Genomic DNA, 19,990 nt, shown 5'->3' with positions numbered 1-19,990 from the left:
CCAGAGGGGGCGCCCTACTAGACTTAATATTAACCAACAGACCTGACAGAGTAACTAATGTGCAGGTAGAAGGACACCTAGGAAATAGTGATCATAATATAATACATTATAATTTGTTCTTCAATAATGGAATCTCTTGAGGGGCCACAAAAACAATGAGCTTTAGGAAGGCAAAGTTTTATCAACTCAGAGAAGCCCTTAACAATATAAAATGGAATAATGTCCTCAAAAACAAGAAGACTGACACTAAATGGGAGACTTTTAAAAAATATCTTAAATTCTCACTGTAAGATGTATATACCTTATGGGAATAAAAGGGTCAGAAATAAAAGAAAACCAATATGGATGAATAAAAATGTTAAGGGGACAATAAATGACCAAAATAAATCATTTAAACTACTAAAACAGGATGGCAGTGAAGAAGCATTAAAAGCTATAGAGAAAAAAGTAAAATATGTAAAAAACAGATAAAAGCCGCAAAAATGGAGACAGAAAGACTCGTCCAAGAGAGTAAAACTAACACTAAAATGTCCTTTAACTATATAAATAGCAAAAAGGTCAAAAATGAAAGTGTTGGCCCTTTAAAAAATGATGAGGAAGAAATTATAAATGGGGATCAGGAAAAAGCAAATATACTAAACAAATTAAGGTAAACTCCCCAGTACAGGTTAACAGAGGAAGAAGTACAGTGCCGCCTACAAAAAAATCTAAATAGACAAATCACCAGGTCCAGATGGCATTCACCCCCGTGTTCTAAAAGAATTAAGTAATGTTATAGACAGACCTCTATTTTTAATATTCATGGACTCTATAGTAACAGGGACTGTTCCCCAGGACTGGCGTATGGCAAATGTGGTGCCAATATTTAAAAAAAAAAGGACAAAAGGTGACCCCGGGAATAATATGTCTGATAGTTTAACCTCTATTTTATGTACATTTTTTGAGGGGTTTCTAAGAGATGCCATTTTGGAATATTTTGATAGAAAAAAATGTATGACTCCATATCAGCATGGCTTTATGAGGGATCGGTCCTGTCACCTGTTCAGCTTTTATGAGGAGGTGAGCTCCAGACTGGACCAGGGGGAATCGCTGGATGTCGTATATCTGGATTTTTCCAAAGCATTTGATACGGTTCCACATAAATGATTGGTGCATAAAATTGGAAGGATCGGGCTGGGGGAGAATGTGTGTAAGTGGGTAAGTAACTGGATCAGTGATAGGAAACAGAGGGTGGTTATTAATTGTACTTATTCTGATTGGGTGACTGTTACTAGTGGGGTACAACAGGGGTCAGTCTTGGGTCCTGTACCGTGAGCCCCCCCAAAAAAAATATTTTGTGAGGAAATTTTTATGAAAACCACAATTTTGCAAGTTTTGGAGGGTTTTGTTTTCACACTGTACACGTTACGGTAAAAATGACATGTGTTCTTTATTCTGGGTCAATAAATGATACCTATCTTTACATACTTTTCAATTATTGTACTGCTGTTTTTTTTTTTACACTTTTTATGTCCTCATAGGGGACTATCTACTGTATAGCAATCAATTGATTGCTAATACTGTTCAGTGCTATGCATAGGGCATAGCACTGATCAGTGTTATCGGCAATCTGCTCTGGTCTTCTCGATCTCAGACTAGAGCAGAAGACCCCTGGAGATGGCCAGGCAGATGAGGGGACCTCATCTGGATGATCGGATCCATGCCATGCTGGATGATCGTATCCCTGCGGCAGCCATTTAAAGTACCGCACTGTTGCATATGTCGTGATCTGTATAGATCACGGTATCTGAGGGGTTAATGGCGCAATGGCTGACAGGAGACCAAACTCAGGAAGTGCTTCTCTGCACCGAGCTTGATTGATAGCTGCACAGATCCTCACTGAAAGCTTCACAGAGCCCCATTGAAAACTGCAAGGAGCCTTTCTGAAAAATGCATAGAGCCTCATTGAAACATGCATAGAGCCTCACTGAAACATGCAAAGATGCATAGAGCTCGAGGTTTTCTATTCATCACAGTGCTGCAACGATGTGAGGGCAGAAGTGGTTCCTCAGCAGGCTTTAGTGATGTCATGCCTGCTGGGAAACACCCACTTTCTCCTGCTGGGAGATTGCACTATGTAAGCAAAAATAAAGGTATGATACAGAGCTTTTAAAGCTCTGAAATGTATTTTAATGGTGGGGGGGAGTGTTAGAAGTTGTTAGGGAACATAGCCTGAGTTAGTTTAGAAAAGTTTATTTGGTGACAGGTACTTTTTAAAGCTGCGACTTGATGGGCACATGTAGGCTACTCCTCGGTATCAATAGTTCATCCTCCTTTTATTGTGCTGCTCTATATAAAGTGGTACTCCGCCCCTAGACATCTTATCCCCCATGCAAAGGATAGGTGATGAGATGTCAGAACGCGGGGGTCCCGCTTCTGGGGACCCCCGGGATCTCGCCTGCAGCACCCACCTCAACAGCTTCCGCCAGCCGTCACGTCCCCTCCCATAGACTTGCATTGAGGGGCGGTGGCGTGGCGTCACACGGGGGCAGAGTCGTGACGTCACGCTCTTCCGCTCGCGTGGTCGGGATCTGAAGCCTCCAGCATTGCCGGAAGCCGTTGAGGTGAGTGCTGCAGGCGAGATCCTGGGGGACCCCAGCGTCAGGACCCCCGCGATTTGACATCTTATCCCCTATCCTTTGGATAGGGGATAAGATGTCTAGGTGCGGAGTACCCCTTTAAGGTCTGTTCCTGCTGTTAACAGGAAGGATTTTTTTTTATAACAATTTTCTTCTTGGACGTATTTCTGCACCTCAAAACAGTTAGGCTATGTTCACACTACGGAGAGATTCCAAGCAGAGATTCTGTCTGCTGTGGGCGCTAGGACTGTTCGAACTTGAATCAACTCCATAGACGACAATGAACAGATTCCTCCAAAAAGAATAAATATGATAACTCTTACAGCGGAGTCCGGAATTTAAAGGGGTACTCCACTGGAAAACATTTTACTTTTTTAAATCAAGCGATGACAGAAAGTTAAACAGATTTGTAAATTACTTACTAAAAAATCTTAATCCTTCTAGTACTTATAGGCTTCTGTATGCTCCACAGGAAGTTCTTTTCTTTTTGATTTTCCTATCTGTCTGAATACAGTGCTCTCTGCTGACACCTCTTTCTGTCTCAGGAACTGTCCAGAGTAGGATAGATTTGCTATGGGGATTTTCTCCTACTCTGGACAGTGCCTAAAATGGACAGAGGTGTCAGCAGTGAGCACTGTGGTCAGACAAGAAAGGAAATTCAAAAAAGAAAAGAATTTCATTTGGAGCATACAGTAGCTTATAAATACTAGAAGGATTAATATTTTTTAATAGAAGTAATTTACAAATCTGTTTAACTTACTGGCACCAGTTGATAAAAAAAATGTGTGCACGGTGCAGCAGAATCCCATTGAAGACAATGGGATACTGCTGCACCAGAATTTTCAAGGGAATTTCTCAGCTGGAATATTCTGTAGTGTGAACGTAGCCTTAATTTGTAAAGGACAATAAATGAGAGTAGGGTTTTGTAAATCCCCAACAAGCTTATGTTGCGTACCTGCCAAATACTTGTAACCCATTAGCGATAGAAAATGTAATGGAATACTCACAAAGTCAGTCTTGCTGATTTTCCATAATTCTGGAAGCTCCTGGAATTGTAGAAACATCTGTCTGAGGCTCACAACATTTATACATGCAAGTACTGCCTGGAGGAAAAATAAATAAAACAGTTGTTAGGCAGAACATCTATCTATATGTATTAAACTCAACGTGTGTGTGTGTGTGTATGTATGTATATATGTATGTATGTATGTGTGTGTATGTATGTGTGTATGTATGTATGTATATATGTATGTATATATGTATGTATGTATGTATGTATGAATGTTCCACAAGAAACTTCCAAACTGCTAAAGATATTAACATGAAACTTGGCATACATGTTACTTATATGTCAACAACAAACATAGGATAGGTGATTTAACCCTTACTCACCCCCATTTGCCAGGGGCGGGGTTTATGTTTAAAGTCCCATACAAGTCAATGGGAAATATATGTTACTGCATAACTTCCAAACGGCTAGAGATATTTCGATAATACTTGGTCACATGTTACTTATATGTCCACTTAAAATATAGGATAGTTAATGTAACCCTTAATTACCCCCATTTGTGAGTGTCAGGGTTTTTGTTTAAAGTCCCATGCAAATCAATGGGAAATGTAAGTTCTCACATAACTTCTGTACGGCTGGAGATATTTCAATACCTGGTACACATATTACAGGTCGGGATATGAGGCCGGGATAGGAGGTCGGGATAGGAGGTCGGGATAGGAGGACCGGGATAGGAGGCCGGGATAGGAGGCCGGGATAGGAGGTCGGGATAGGAGGACCAGGATAGGAGGAGCGGGATAGGAGGTTGGGATAGGAGGTCGGGATAGGAGGTCGGGATAGAAGGTCGGGATAGGAGGACAGGATAGGAGGACGGGATAGGAGGTCGGGATAGGAGGTCGGGATAGGAGGAAGGGATAGGAGGTTGGGTTAGATGGACTGGATAGGAGGACGGGATAGGAGGTCGGGATAGGAGAACCAGGATAGGAGGACGGGATAGGAGGTTGGGAGGTCGGGATAGGAGGACAGGATAGGAGGTCGGGATAGGAGGTCAGGATAGGAGGTCAGGATAGGAGGTTTGAATAGATGGACTGGATAGGAGGACGGGATAGGAGGACGGGATAGGAGGTCGGGATAGGAGGACGGGATAGGAGGACAGGATAGGAGGTTGAGATAGGAGGACGGGATAGGAGGTCGGGATAGGAGGACGGGATAGGAGGACAGGATAGGAGGTCGAGATAGGAGGACGGGATAGGAGGTCAGAATATGAGGACGGGATATGAGGACGGGACATGAGGTCGACATATGATGACGGGATAGGAGGTCGGGATAGGCGGTCAGGATGAGGATAGGATATGGGGTTGGGATATGACAACAATAAATGAGGACGAGATATGAAGTCAAAAGCTTCCTCTTTGTTTATCTTCCTCCCCAACAAGGATTAGAAAGGAAAAACCGGGCAACGCCGGGTACTCAGCTAGTAGTAAATAATAGACAAAAGAGTAATGTGACACAGGCATACCTGTAGACATACAGTGGGGCAAAAAAGTATTTAGTCAGCCACCAATTGTTCAAGTTCTCGCACTTAAAAAGATGAGAGAGGCCTGTAATTTTCATCATAGGTATACCTCAACTATGAGAGACATAATGAGAAAAAAAATCTTTAAAATCACATTGTCTGTTTCATTTGCAAATTATGGTGGAAAATAAGTATTTGGTCAATACCAAAAGTTAATCTCAATACATTGTTATATACCCCTTGTTGGCAATGACAGAGGTCAAATGTTTCACTGTAAGTCTTCACAAGGTTTTCACACACTGTTGCTGGTATTTTGGCCCATTCCTCCATACAGATCTCCTCTAGAGCAGTGATGTTTTGGGGCTGTCGCTGGGCAACAGGGACTTCCAACTCCCTCCAAAGCTTTTCTACGGGGTTAAGATCTGGGCCACTCCAGGACCTTGACATGCTTCTTATGAAGCCACTCCTTCGTTGCCCAGGCAGTGTGTTTGGGATCATTGTCATGCTGAAAGACCCAGCCATGTTTCATCTTCAATGCCCTTGCTGATGGAAGGAGGTTATCACTCAAAATCTTACGATACATGGCCCCATTCTTTCTTTCCTTTTCTTTCCTTTCTTTCCTTTACACTCCTTTTCAGTCGTCCTGGTCCCTTAGCAGAAAAACAGCCCAAAAGCATGATGTTTCCACCCTCATGCTTCACAGTAGGTATGGTGTTCTTTGCATGCAACTCAGCATTCTTTCTTCTCCAAACACGACGAGTTGAGTTTTTACCAAAAATTTCTACTTTCTACTGGTTTCATCTGACCATATGACATTCTCCCAATACTCTTCTAAATCATTTAAATGCTCTCTAGCAAACTTCAGTCAGGCCCGGACATGTACTGGCTTAAGCAGGGGGACACGTCTGGCACTGCATGATTTGAGTCCCTGGCAGCCTAGTGTATTTATGATGGTAGCCTTTGTTACTTTGGTCCAAGCTCTCTGCAGATCATTCACTAGGTCCCTCATGTGGTTCTGGATTTTTGCTCACCGTTCTTGTTATCATTTTGACACCACGTGGTGAGATCTTGTGTGGAGCCCCAGATTGAGGGAGATTATCAATGGTCTTGTTTGTCTTCCATTTTCTAATAATTGCTCCCACAGTTGATTTCTTCACATCAAGCTGCTTGCCTATTGCAGATTCAGTCTTCCCAGGTTGGTGCAGGTCTACAATTTAGCTTCTGGTGTCCTTCGATAGCTCTTTGGTCTTGCCCATAGTAGAGTTTGGAGTGTGACTGTTTGAGGTTGTGGACAGGTGTCTTTTATACGGATAACAAGTTCAAACAGGTGCCATTAATACAGGTAATGAGTGGAGGACAGGGGAGACTCTTAAAGAAGAAGTTACAGGTCTGTGAGAGCCAGAAATCTTGCTTGTTTGTAAGTGACCAAATACTTATTTTCCACCATAATTTGCAAATACATTCTTTAAAAATCAGGCAATGTGATTTTATGGATATTTTTTTTCTCATTATGTCTCTCATAGTTGAGTTATACCTATGATGAAAATTACAGGTCTCTCTTTTCTTTTCAAGTGGGAAAACTTGCACAATTGGTGGCTGACTAAATACTTTTTTGCCCCACTGTACATAACAACAATAGAATAATTATTAAATTCACATATATACCGTTAGATTTCATTATGATGTATTGTAATGTTGTATATCTGTCCTTTTTAAGTAATATTTCTGTTCTTAAAGGGGCACTCTGCCCCTGAACATCTTATCCCTATCCAAAAGATAGGGGACAAAATGTCTGATAGTGTGGGGTATGGCTGCTGGTACCCCCGGCGATCTCCAGGTGCCCCTCCAGGTGTTCTGAACATTTTTGTTCAGAATGCTGAGTTCGGGCAGCCATGATATCACGCCACGCCTCCTCTGTTCATGTCTATAGGATGGGGCATGACGAGTGACTACAGCCATCATGCCCCCTAACATACAAATTAATGGATTGGGCCGCTCGAATGCAGTGTTCTGAACAAAAATGTTCAGAAAGGCAGGGTGCCGCCCGGAGATCGTGGGGGTACAAGCGGCCGAACCTCAACCCCCCCGCGATCTGACATCTTGATTAATGGATAAGATATCCAGGGGCGGAGTACTCCTTTAAAATAACTAGTTTGTGTCATAGTAGTTATTGCCTTTAGAATTATATACTAATAGAAACCATACTCAACACAGATCAAAGTAACATGTGTCATAGATTATTCATTGTCCACCTTTCACTTGTTTCTTACCTTTGGTAAGTAGTTGAAGAGAGGACCAACCCACATCAATACAATGAAAACCACACTGCAGGTGAAGAAACCTGAAAGCTAAAAATATGAAAAATATATAAAACAGTTTAATGGATATATTTTAGTATACCAGTGAGTATGGCCATTTTTTGTAATTGTAAGAAATGTTGATGTTCTTTTCTGTGATTTTTTGTAATGTTAGTGTAGGGACGGAAAGAGACAGAGGACCCTTGATGCAGGTTGCGAGCTTGCAGATTGTGGTCATAATATCAACCAATACTTCCTGTTTATCATATGAAGTATATTCTTTCAGGATGTAGTCTGGCATTATGATGCTGGGTGGCATGCAGATAAAAGATACTGGGCATCCTGTCTGATAGAACAGTATAGGAATAACAGGCTGTAAGTTAGCATGGTGCACTACATGTAACTGGCACCCTTTGTATGCCTTATCCATGTGCAGTTATAATACTATGCAGCTGCCCCCCCCCCCCCCTTCAGAATAGTAGGCATTTGAGTAGCTGTCGCTGCGACTTGATGGGCTCATATGGGCAACTCCCCCACTATTCCTTTCCACCCAAAACAGTCTATGCCCTTGTAGGAAAGGTATCAATAGTTTATCTCCTGTTGTTGCACTGCTCTATTTAGGGTCTGTTCCTGCTATTAACAGGAATAAAAATTCATTTATTGGTTATATTCCATTTGAACTCAACAGAAAAAGAAATGTGGCAAAATCAATTGGATACTTTATTATGGTGGTATTCACCCCTTAAACCATTGATTCTGTGCAGGGTATATTTGTTATATGCAGTTGTATGGAGGTGTCATGCAGGAGCTACAAGCATTGGTTTGGTCAATTTAATAAAAATGCTAATGATCCAATGTAAGGTATTTCCAAAGAAATTTTTTCAAATTGAGCTTATTTGAAACTGATAGTAACTGTAAATGGTAAAGAGAGTTTCAATGCTTTTTTGATTGATAATTACATTGTGTAGTGGCCGTGCTGGACTACTGCAGCTCATACTGAAGTGTATAAGAGGTGAGTAACCCTACACAAGTACTACACAATGTACAGAGCTGGGTGGTTCTGGCTCTTTTTACTATATATACAGGCGTCTTGACTGTGGCATACAGATACATATCTATCTTGAGAACAGGCTATCAATTAAAAAGTTCCAGCAAGCCCCGTTAAGAAAACCAGTATATGAATGTAATTGTATACATACATGTTAAAGATAAAATATTCTTTCTTGCTGAATTTCATAAATGATGAAGAAAAGTATATACTGTATATACTAGAGATGAAAAATTCGATTTGGGCGATTCAACAAATTTTCCCCAAAAATTGGCTTCAGTCCGAATTTATTCACGGTGAATCTCTATTAAAAATGGCTATTCCTGGCCTACAGAGAGCCTCATTAGGGGTGTAGAACACTTTGCCTTGTCGTAACACGCATATGGAGTGTGCTGTGTTAGTATAATAATATTGTTATTCAGTATGACATGTGGTTGAGCCGGGTCGGGGGTAGCGACCTGGGTGTTGCCTGCCGCAGCAAGCCCATCCTGTCTTGCGGCGGGCTCTGGAGAAGACCAGTGGCACCTTAGACTCCACTCCCTGATAAGGTCCGTGTCCTCAGCCACACAGGTTAGAGGATCCACATCTAGCTCCGTAACAGCAAGATCTGGCCATGGATCCCGCTGGAGTTCCTCTGCCAGATAATCTGGATCTCGATTCTATCGTGGCGCTCCAGTCACAGCAGTTGGCCCAGCAGGCACAGCAGTTGAGCCAGTTATCCGCCATGATGCAGCAGTTGCTAACTGCTCAGCACCAACCGCCACAACCACAGCCTCCTCCTATACAACCACTGCCTCCCTCTGCTGCAGTCTCCTCCGGAACAAAACTCTGCTTGTCTCTTCCTGAGAAATATGAGGGGATCCCAAGTCCTGTCGTGATTTTGTGATGTAGTGCTCCATGCACATTGAACTCATGGCAGAGCAGTTCCCTACGGAACAAGCAAAGGTGGCCTTCGTCATCAGTCTCTTAACTGGAAGGGCTTTGGCCTGGGTAACTCCGCTTGGGATCGCAGGGATGCTCTCACAACCAACCGGATTGATATTCGTTTCTCTGAGCGACGTGAGGAACTTCACCAAGAAAGGGAATCTGCATGACCTCAGCACTTTCCTCATCTGGCACCTATCTTCCAGCAACCTCCGCAATCTTCTATGTTGCATCCCGTAGTGGAGGCAATGCAGGTGGATCGGTCTCGCCTGACCCTGCAGGAAAGAACTTGCCGACAAACTGAGAATCTATGCCTTTACTGCGCCAGTGCGGATCATTTCCTAAGGGATTGTCCTCTACTTCCACAGCCAAAGGGAAATGCTCGCACCTAGGATTTGTGGGAGAGGCCTCCCTAGGTGTGAATATCACCTCTCCACGCTTAAATTTGACGGTCCAGATTTTTCTACCCTCCAAAGAGATTGTCTCTGTTCTTGCCTTCTTGGACTCTGGTTCTGCAGGAAATTTTATTGATCCCTCCCTATTACATAGGTATCATCTTCCTGTATCTCGCCTGTTAAAGCCCTTGTACATCTCTACAGTCAATGGAGAAAGACTGTACTGTACTGTGCTATACCGCACTGAACGGTTATCTATGCAGGTTGGAGCCTTGCATAAGAAGAACTTGACTTTTTATGTACTCCCTCATTGTACTTCTCCTCTCCTGCTTGGCCTTCAGTTGTTGGAACTCCATGCCCCGCAGTTGGATTGGAAACTGGAGAAGTTCTTCGTTGGGCACCGCATTGCAACAACCACTGTATTCAAATACGTTTGGCTAAGTTGGAATCATCTTCTTGTCCTCTGCCCAGTTTGCCTTCATTCCTTCAGGACTTTGCTGATGTCTTCAGTGAAAAACAAGCTGAAGTCCTACCACCATATCGTCCCTATGACTGTCCTATTGATTTACTGCCCGGCTCCACACCTCCCCGGGGCAGTATCTACAATTTGTCGGTCCCTGAAACTCAGGCTATGTCTAATTACATCCAGGAGAATCTTTAGAAGGGATTTATCAGGAAGTCCTCTTCCCCTGCTGGAGCCGGGCTCTTCTTCGTGGAAAAGAAAGATGGGTCTTTGCTAAGGAGACTGCGTTTAATACTTGTGGCAGACATTTCTGTAACACTCACATTTATGAAGACAGGAACTCCGGTGTATGTGGATCCGCTCGACCTGTTTGGCAGATGACTTGGACCGTGGAAGGGAGTGGAGTCTAAGGTGCCGCTGGTTTTCACCAGAGCCTGCCGCAAAGCGGGATGGGCTTGCAGCTGCAGGTGACACCCAGGTCGCTACCCCTTGCATGGCTCGACCACACAGGCGGCTGAGGAGAACCGAGGCACAGGAGGGATGAGGCAACTCATAGTCTGGATAGCAGTAGGTCAGGGCAGGCGGCTCAGTAGCGTAGTCTGGACGTAGCAGGAGTTCAGTAGGCAGGCGGCAAGGAAGCAAGGTCAAGTCACAAGAGCAGGAGATCTGATACACGGCAAGGCAATACAATGGAACGCTTTCTCTAGGGCACAAGGCAACAAAGATCTGGCAGAGAACTGAGAAGGGTGGAGGAATTTATAAATAAGCCACAGGTTGTTTACACTAATGAGCGTCCTGGCCCTTTAAATCTTAAAGCTCACGCCCTAAGGGATGAGGACACGCGCACCGGAGCAAAGAGGCAGAGACAGAGGCAGGAGAAAAACCCGGAGAGTGACGGACTGGGGCTCGCATGCAGGCGCATCCCTTGATGCGAGTCCCAGCCCCATCGGCAGCAAAAGGAAAGGGGACCATGCGCTCACGGCCAGCATGTGAAACCGGAGCGCATAGCGTAACAATTTCAAGTATCTGGTGATGCCATTTGGACTCTGTAATGCTCCAGCAGTCTTACAGCAGTTTGTCAATTACATCCTATACTCCTGTGTTGTTGTCTATTTGGATGACATTCTTGTCTACTCGCCCAATTTCCACACTCATTGTTCTCATCTCCGCCAAGTTTTACAGCGCCTCCGAGACAATCATCTCTTTGCAAAACTTGAAAAGGGTACTTTTGAAAAGACCAGCCTTCCGTTTCAGGGGTATATTGTAACCAGTCAAGGTCTACAAATGGATCCTAACAAATTGTCCACTGTACTGGATTGGCCTCGACCTTCTGGCTTGAAAGCGATTCAGCGATCCTCAGCTTTGCCAATTGTTATCTGCAATTTATTCCACACTACTCCACCTTGGTTGCCCCCATCGTCTCTCTTACCCAGAAAACTGCTATTCCGAAGGTCTGAACTCCTGAGGCCGAAGAAGCGTTCAAACAGTTAAAATACGCTTTTGCTTCTGCTCCTGTGTTGTCAAGACCAGATCCAGGCAAGCCATTTATTTTGGAAGTGGATGCTTCTTCAGTTGGTGCAGGTGCAGTTTTGACACAAAAATCATCCAAAGGAAGAACTGTAACCTGCGGTATCTTCTCTAAGACTTTGTCTCCAGCGGAGAGAAATTATACAACTGGAGATCGCGAGCTCTTGGCTATCAAGTTGGCCTTGGAAGAATCTAGATCCTCTGAAGTACAAGACCAAGAATCTCACCCTCAACATATTGTACCTCCTAATCGTTTCATTTTCTCAGCACCAGCAACTCTTCAGCACCTGCCTCCTGGGAAGACCTACATTACTCCCCGCCTAAGACTCCGAGTATTGAAATGGGGTCATTCCTCTCTGTTGGCTGGTCATGCGAGTATTCGTAAGTCCTTACAACTCATCTCCCAATAGTATTGGTGGCCAACTCTAAAACAAGATGTCATTGACTTTGTTCGTTCCTGTTCAGTCTGTGCCTGGGACAAGACCCCTTGTGCCAAGCCTACTGGTCTACTACATCCTTTACCAGTTTCTGAGCTGCCCTGGACCGACATAGCAATGGACTTTATTACTGACCTTCCTTCTTCTGGCGGCAATACGGTCGTACATCTGGGTTGTTGTGGACCAATTTTCTAAATTGGCTCATTTTGTGCCCTTGCCAGGTTTACCATCTGCACCGCTGCTTGCCAAGCTATTCCTTGGTCATATCTTCTTTCTCCATGGATTGCCTACTTATATTGTCTCCGACCAGGGAGTCCAGTTCGTCTCCAAGTACTGGAGGGCCCTCTGCTCTCCTCTCCAAATTAAATTGGACTTCTCCTCGGCTTACCACCCTCAATCCAATGGTCAGGTCGAAAGGGTGAACCAAGTCCTGGGGTACTATCTTTGCCATTTTGTCTCTCCTCGCCAAGACGACTGGGCTGATTTACTACCCTGGGCCCAATTTTCTTACAACCATAGGGATTCTGAATCCACTGGGACTTCACAATTCTTTGTGGTCTATGGGCTTCATTCTCGTTCTCCTCCTCCCTTGTCTTCTTCTTCCGGAGTACCTATGGCTGATGAACTGGTGTGGAATTTCGCCTCCATCTGACAGAACACTCGTCACTCCCTTCTTCATGCCACGACCCATATGAAGTCACAAGCGCACAGGAAAAGACGACCTCCTCCCGAGTTCTCTCATGGGGACAAAGTGTGGTTATCCTCCAAATATATCCGCTTTAAGGTACCCTCTTATAAACTGGGTCCATGCTTTTTGGGTCCCTATAAAGTGAAAAAACAACGTAATCCCGTGGCTTGTGCGCCCATTATTAGTTGTTGCACCTGACACTACATTATGAAGTCCCTGACCTCCCACACTTCCCTGCCGGATCTTCAGTGCCCCTAGTCTGAGATTAAGCGCTCCATATTGCCTGTTTGCCTTACACATGTATCCAGACCTTCCCGCTACGTTGTTTGACTTTGCACCTTTGCCGCCTGCCTTGACCTTCTGCTATGTTTGACTACACTACTGCTTATCCTTTGGTACCTCGCCTTTCCCAGCTACCTTTGAGGTTGAGCCGTGTCGGGGTAGCGACCTGGGTGTTGCCTGCCGCAGCAAGCCCATCCTGCCTTGCGGCGGGCTCTGGTGAAGACCAGTGGCACCTTAGACTCTGCTCCCCAATATGGTCTGAGTCATCAGCAAAACAGGTCAGAGGATCCACATCCAGCTCTGTAACAGCCTGGAGGTGGCAACAGCCTGACGAGACCATAGGGCCTCATAATCGTAAAGATATTTTTTTTTAAATTTAAATTGAAGATGTCAAATAGATTAACATGAACATTTTTAATTAATGTGCCAGCAGCATGAGGAGACCACATGGCCACGGTGTGTCTGAGTCCTCTCTCTCGTCTTCCTCATCACCCTGTAGCTCCACAGCCTGCTTCTGCTCCTTCTCTCCTGTCAGATGACTATAAAAAACACCCATTTCGCAAAACCTTGCCTGTGCTCCACTGTCCTCCTCCTCCAAAATTTTTATGTAATGTCCCAGCAGCATGAGGAGACCATAGGGCCTCACAACTGAAAATATTGAAGATATATTTTCAAATTTAAATTGAAGATTTTAAATAGATTAACATAAAATGTTTTATATAATGTGCCAGCAGCATGAGGAGACAACATGGCGGCACAATGACACAGCCTGGAAGTGGTGCCAGCATGAGGAGACCAAAATGTGGCAGAATAACCAAGCCTGGAGGTGGCAGCAGCAAGAGGAGACCATATGGTGACAGCCTGGGGTGGCAGCAGGCTGACAGGACCAAAGGGCCTCACAATTGAAAAGATCAAAGATATTTCTAAAAATTGAATGTGGCCATGTTAACATCCTCCAGATACTTGATGAAAACCTGCCACACCGCAGAGTAGCTGATTTTTCCCCCAACAGTCCGACCCTCTTCTCCTGATGATGATGAAGCCCTTCTGCACCCGGCTCCCAAGTGCGATAGGCTTCATTATCATTGAGCTGTGTCAGCACGTCACTGATGTTCTCCTCAGGTTCCTCAACAGTGTGTGCTCCAGGAGCCTGAATTCTCCCAAAACCACCTACCACGCCACTCTTCTCATCACTACTTGCCTGCCTAGCGAAGGAAGCGGGGGATGTCTTTTCCCCTTCTTGGCTGGGCAGTAGCTGGTGACTGTCCTCTAGTAGATCGTCCTGACTAAATAGTGGAGCTGAACCCACAGCATAAGATACTTTCTGTGGAGGAGGGAACAGCATAGGACAGAGGCAATGGGAGGACAGGGACTGCTCCCGGGCCATGCCAACTGATGTTTGTGTCTGAGGAACCCAATAACTGTTGAATGGGGGTGTCAGATGTCACTCGTGATAAAGTGGATGGCCGTGTTAACCAATCGATGACGGCAGATGGGTTGCTGGTCGAGACACGACCGCTAGCTGATACCGGGAGCTCAGGCCTCTCTCCGCCACTCCTGCTACCACTAACCCCTAGTTTGCCACTCACCCCTAGTGCCATTCCTCTGTGCACATCCTGGCACTTCTCTGCCTGACATACTTAGTGCATATATGAGGGGAGTACAATAAGCTCCACTACGCTTAAAACAGTATTTGTTTAGAACAGCAGTAGGTGTGTACTTTTGTCCAGTCTTTCACAGTAACTAGGCCCTTAGGACTTTAACAGGAAACAAAATTGGACACTATTACAGTGTACTACACCCAAAATTGCACTTTCTCTCTCAATCTCTCTCCCTTCCCTATCAGTGCTTCTAGGCTGGTTTTGGGCTTGAGGTGAATTGCTGCTTTTCTGTGCAACACACTGCTCTCTGACCCTCTCGCAATAGAATGCTGAAGTGACTGGCCGCAAGATGGCTGCCGATTAAATAGAGTGTGACATCACAGGGGTGGCTGGCTGCATCCTGCATGTGATTCAGGGTCATCACGCCTACCCGCCTTGCTGCCTTCCCAGAGTTCCTTGCGCCATGTCCTCACATGTGGATCCCCCATTTTAGATGCCCTGGAGCCTGGACCGCACTAAATGGAGTTTAATGAAGCGATTTATGTGGTCGAATCGCGGCGATATTCGCATTCATTGCAAATCGAATTTTTCCTGAAATTCGTATCTAATTCGGATTCGTCAGATTGGATTCGCTCATCTCTAGTATATACAAATACAAAATGCACATATAGAAATATATTAAACAATACCTGGGTATGACCTCCAGCACTTTCAAGAATATTTGTTGTTGCCAAAGTAGCAGAGCTGGGAAAGCAGTGAAACAAGGAAGAGACCATATTGGATATTCCATGAGCCAACAGCTCCTTAAAAAAAAAAAAAATTATAATAATTATATATTTACTTAAAAGTAAATATCAAAGATCAATAATAATGGGAAAGACGTGAAACATAGTCACATTGAGTTCACAACAGTTGAGCTCTTGGTTCTACATAGAAGAAAAGGGGTCCAATCTGGAGGACCTTCCTTTATGATGTCCATAAATAAATGCAGTTTCTCTCATGTGCAACTAACAAATGTTTGATAACGTTTTTTCTCATTTCTATTTTTACTTCTAAAGACTGATCTAGGCAACAAGTGTCTGGATTGGATGAAACAGTTTGTTTAAGTAAAGTAATTTATATCTGTGCTTCTTATAAAGACATATGATATGACATGTCATGATGGAAGCTCCATTTAGGACATTGCCAGCTACAGTGATCTGCACAAGCTCTCGCTCAATAAGACTGGGCATAACTAAATCATACACGATCGCCTGGTGACTACAGCTTGTCGGCAGTTTCAGCTGCTCGGGCAACATCATCTGGGTACGTTCATCTTTGTATGTCCATATGGGACTTAATGCTTTAACAACATTTTTGCGCTGGCAAATTCATAATAACTCGTGCAGATTTGTTAATGCAGGATGGGTAAAATTAGTTGTGGATTTTGCCATCTAAAATCCACAATGATAAAATGTAACTGTAAAATTGTTGCATATTTTGACCTCACCATTGAGGTGAAGCCACAAAATCCTTGACAATAAACAGTGCACCTGCAACGTAAACTGACATTTCATTTAATACATTGTGGGGTTTCTACAAGTTATGAAAAAGGTAGACAAAGCAACACAAATGACATGGCCTTACCTGGTTTGGATCAATGCTATATCTATGTTTTTCAGCATAGATCATGGCAAGTGATACAGACACGGCATAACCCACAAATGTAATGGCAATTGTGTCTCCAATCACATTAGGTATAATATCCAGTGTAGGGAGCTTGGGGACTGGAAAACTATAAAAAAAAGTAAAACACTTAAGTCAATAATGTTAAAAGAACTTTTAGTCTTTCCTAAAATCATTAAAAGGTACATTTATACCCTTTACTTCTCATAGTTACATAGATGACAAGGCTGAAAAAAGACAAAGGTCCACCAAGTCCAACCTATAGCCTTTCTATGTTTATCCACAATAAGCCAAAAAATCCTTATAGGGCAGATGCCAATTGGGTCATTAAAGGGGTACTCCACTGGAAAACAACTGGTGCCAGAAAGTTAAACAGATTTGTAAATTACTTCTATAAAAAATTCTTAATCCTTTAAGTACTTATCAGCTGTTGTATTCTCCACAGGAAGCTCTTTTCTTTTTGAATTTCATTTCTGCCCAACCACAGTGATCTCTGCTGACACCTCTGTCCATTTTAGGAACTGTCCAGAGCAGGATAGCTTTTCTATGGGGATTTGCTCCTACTCTGGACAGTTCCTAAAATTGACAGAGGTGTCAGCAGAGAGCACTGTGGTCAGTGCAAAAAGAAAAGAACTTGGAACATACATCAGCTGATAATTACTGAAATTTTTTAAAGATTTTTTAATAGAAGTAATTTACAAATCTGTATAACTTTCTGGCACCAGTTGATTAAAAAATAAAATGTTTTCCAGCGGAGTACCCCTTTAAAAATATATTTTGTGTTTCTTTTCATTTATTCTCCAAACCATAGTTGTCGTCAAATTTTTTATTCTCTATTTTAACAGTAAACATTCACTGAACTGAACACATTAATATATTGTCACTATGAATAAACAATAATAATGGTTATTACCCTGCTGGTATACTTCCTACTATCTGCACCTTATATCGATTGTCCAGAGAAGAAGCAAAAGTAATTCCAGTAGTTAGCAGAACCTGTCATAAAAAAAATATATCTATTGAGTTGCTTCACATTGAGATTTGTACCATTTTGCTACAATATTTTGAATATTGTTGGTTTAATTTTTCTCAAGTTAATGTTGGGCATGGGGGTAATTATTTTGTAACATGAACATGGATACTTTCCTCATTTACAATAATAAGTAGTGGATTCTTGTCACTTACTAAGTCCTCCTTATAGGAAATCCTGCTTCATTGCAGTAAAAATATCTACTAATAATATCTTACAGGAAAGTGCTGATCTGACCATTAGTAGTTAATGTAGTTACTATCAGATCTGATGTGCACTGGGTATGCTATAAACCCCCACAACCACTGCACAGATGGATTATGAAACCTTCACGAGATGGATGTCAAATAAAAAATGAGTTTGAGGACTGGAGATCAACAGGACATATCTTATAGTTTGAGTTTTTACACTATTAAATATGGTTGACTCTAAAATCTAAAAATTTACTCCAATTATATTATGTAGATAGGCATAGGCTGGCCCTGTAGGGTATGAGGGGGATCTTCCACTGGGTCCAGACATAATAATGAGCCTAAAAGATTCACTGAAAAAAAATAACCAATTTCTTATACAATGAAGCATGAACAAACAACTGGTAACTATTGGTCCAGTAGAACTCACCATAATAATTTCACCCGGTATTGGTGTCCGGAGCTTGGTTCGAAATCGAACATTAAGTTCTTTGATAGGTATCAGCACTGCTAAGCAGAGGATGGATATAATCAACTCTGCTATATTCGTCATATGGACAGCTCGAAAAACTGATACCAGTGTCTAAAAACATAAAGAAAAGTGATATCATGGAACTAGCTAATGTAATGTAATAACGTTATAGTAATTATCCTTGCATTTGACTTCTAAAAGGGAATGTATCACTTAGATTGTTTTTCCTAATTTGAGACAGATTCTGAAACCTGTTCTTTTTTCTAATCTCTTACAGAGCATTTTCAGTGACTTTTTAGCGGTCATTCTACCGAAATGGGAATGCTGAGATCTACTGTGAATGGTGTTGGATCCAATGTTATGTCTGTAATGGTGTCACTGTACTCCTGCCTGTGTTTACAAAAAAGAACAAGGCATTACTGGAAATGATCTGTACAGTACTGTCTCAGCTTACATTTAGACCTAGTAGCCAAATTAAGATTTTGTGTTTTATTTCACTTCTTTTCATCAGCACAAGTTCAAGTGAGCTGTTATGCTCAAATACCTAATTCATATATCAAGTTATAGAATATTGTAATAGGCCATTATTGTGCTTGGCATTAGATTTTCACATCTGATCGGTAATTGCTATCATAATATATCTCAAATTGTTGCCAAATTTTCTATTAGGGCTTACAACTTACGACTTGAAGGTGCATTCCTGTTGCCCCTAAATAATTTTTTTATCAGATGGTGCCAGATAGTTATACAAATTTATAATTTCCTTCTATAAAAAAAAAAAAACACTCAAGCCTTCCAGTACTTATGAGCTGCTGTATGCCCTATGAGGAAGTAATGTAATCTATACAGTCAGACACCGTACTTCCTACTGCCACCTCTGTCCGTGTCATGAACTGGACAGAGCATGAGAAAATCCATATAGTAAACTTCTCCTCTGAACAGTTCCTGACACAGCAAACACAATTGACTTCCTTCAGGACATACAGTATAACTTTCTGACACCAGTTGAAAACTATTTTGTCTTCAGAGTACCCCTTAAATGGATACAGCCAGGGGCAGCACTGACAACACTCAGGGCCCCCGGACCAAAAAAAGCAAGTGCCCCCTGAGATGCTCCGCCGCTGGTCACACTTCTGCCCCTATTTCACCCAAATCCCTCCACCACCCCTACACACAAAATAAACTAAATTTTATATATAAGAAACACTTTAACGTAGGTAAAATCATTTTCCATGACCAATAATACTGGTATACAATGAGTGAATATATACCACTACACAAAAACTGGATAATACCGTCATATTGTGCTGAATAAAACCACTATACACAGACCAGTATACTATACAGGATCTGTATACTATATAAGTGATTATATACAGGACCATAAAGCGGTAGATATCAGCTGTACACAGGATCTGTATACAATATAAATGATGATATACAGGACCATATGGAAGTAGATATCAGCTGTACACAGGATCTTTACTCGATCTCAGTGATTACAGCTACATAAAGGGACACACAGTTACATCTTTTCTGATCAGCGGCGTCCTGTTTCCTTTTCTTTTCCATCTTGATCAGACCACCATGTTGATCTCATCTGCAGGACAAACATGTTACACTCTTTTTTAGTGCCCTACCCTCTTCTACACAATTTTCCCATCTATAGGCCCTCAAACTATAATAATGCCCTCCTAGGTGTACTGCACAGTAAAAGGGCAGGTAGGTAGGTAGCCAGGTAAATAGGTAACTAGATAGGTAGATCAGAAATCCAGATATGTTGGTAGGTGACTAGCTAGGTACTTAGACAGCCATGTATGAAGGCCA

At 42.7% G+C, this 19,990-nt stretch overlaps 1 protein-coding gene across 1 annotated transcript in view; it reads right to left on the bottom strand.

The window, feature by feature from the left end:
• LOC130358791 (solute carrier family 26 member 10-like) overlaps window positions 1-19,990 on the bottom strand; it is an 86,747-nt gene that overhangs the window by 43,686 nt on the left and 23,071 nt on the right. The window contains exons 5-10 of the mRNA XM_056562588.1: window positions 18,122-18,274; window positions 17,384-17,466; window positions 16,432-16,579; window positions 15,495-15,608; window positions 7,414-7,491; window positions 3,626-3,721 (exon numbers count right to left, since the gene is read on the bottom strand). Coding sequence (XP_056418563.1) covers window positions 3,626-3,721; window positions 7,414-7,491; window positions 15,495-15,608; window positions 16,432-16,579; window positions 17,384-17,466; window positions 18,122-18,274 — 672 coding nt within the window. The remainder of the gene's footprint in view (window positions 1-3,625; window positions 3,722-7,413; window positions 7,492-15,494; window positions 15,609-16,431; window positions 16,580-17,383; window positions 17,467-18,121; window positions 18,275-19,990) is intronic.

Source organism: Hyla sarda, chromosome 2, assembly GCF_029499605.1.
Source record: "Hyla sarda isolate aHylSar1 chromosome 2, aHylSar1.hap1, whole genome shotgun sequence".
Lineage (NCBI taxonomy): Eukaryota > Metazoa > Chordata > Amphibia > Anura > Hylidae > Hyla > Hyla sarda.
The sequence above is the reverse complement of the archived record's forward strand: the minus strand, read 5'-3'. Positions and strand labels throughout refer to the sequence as shown.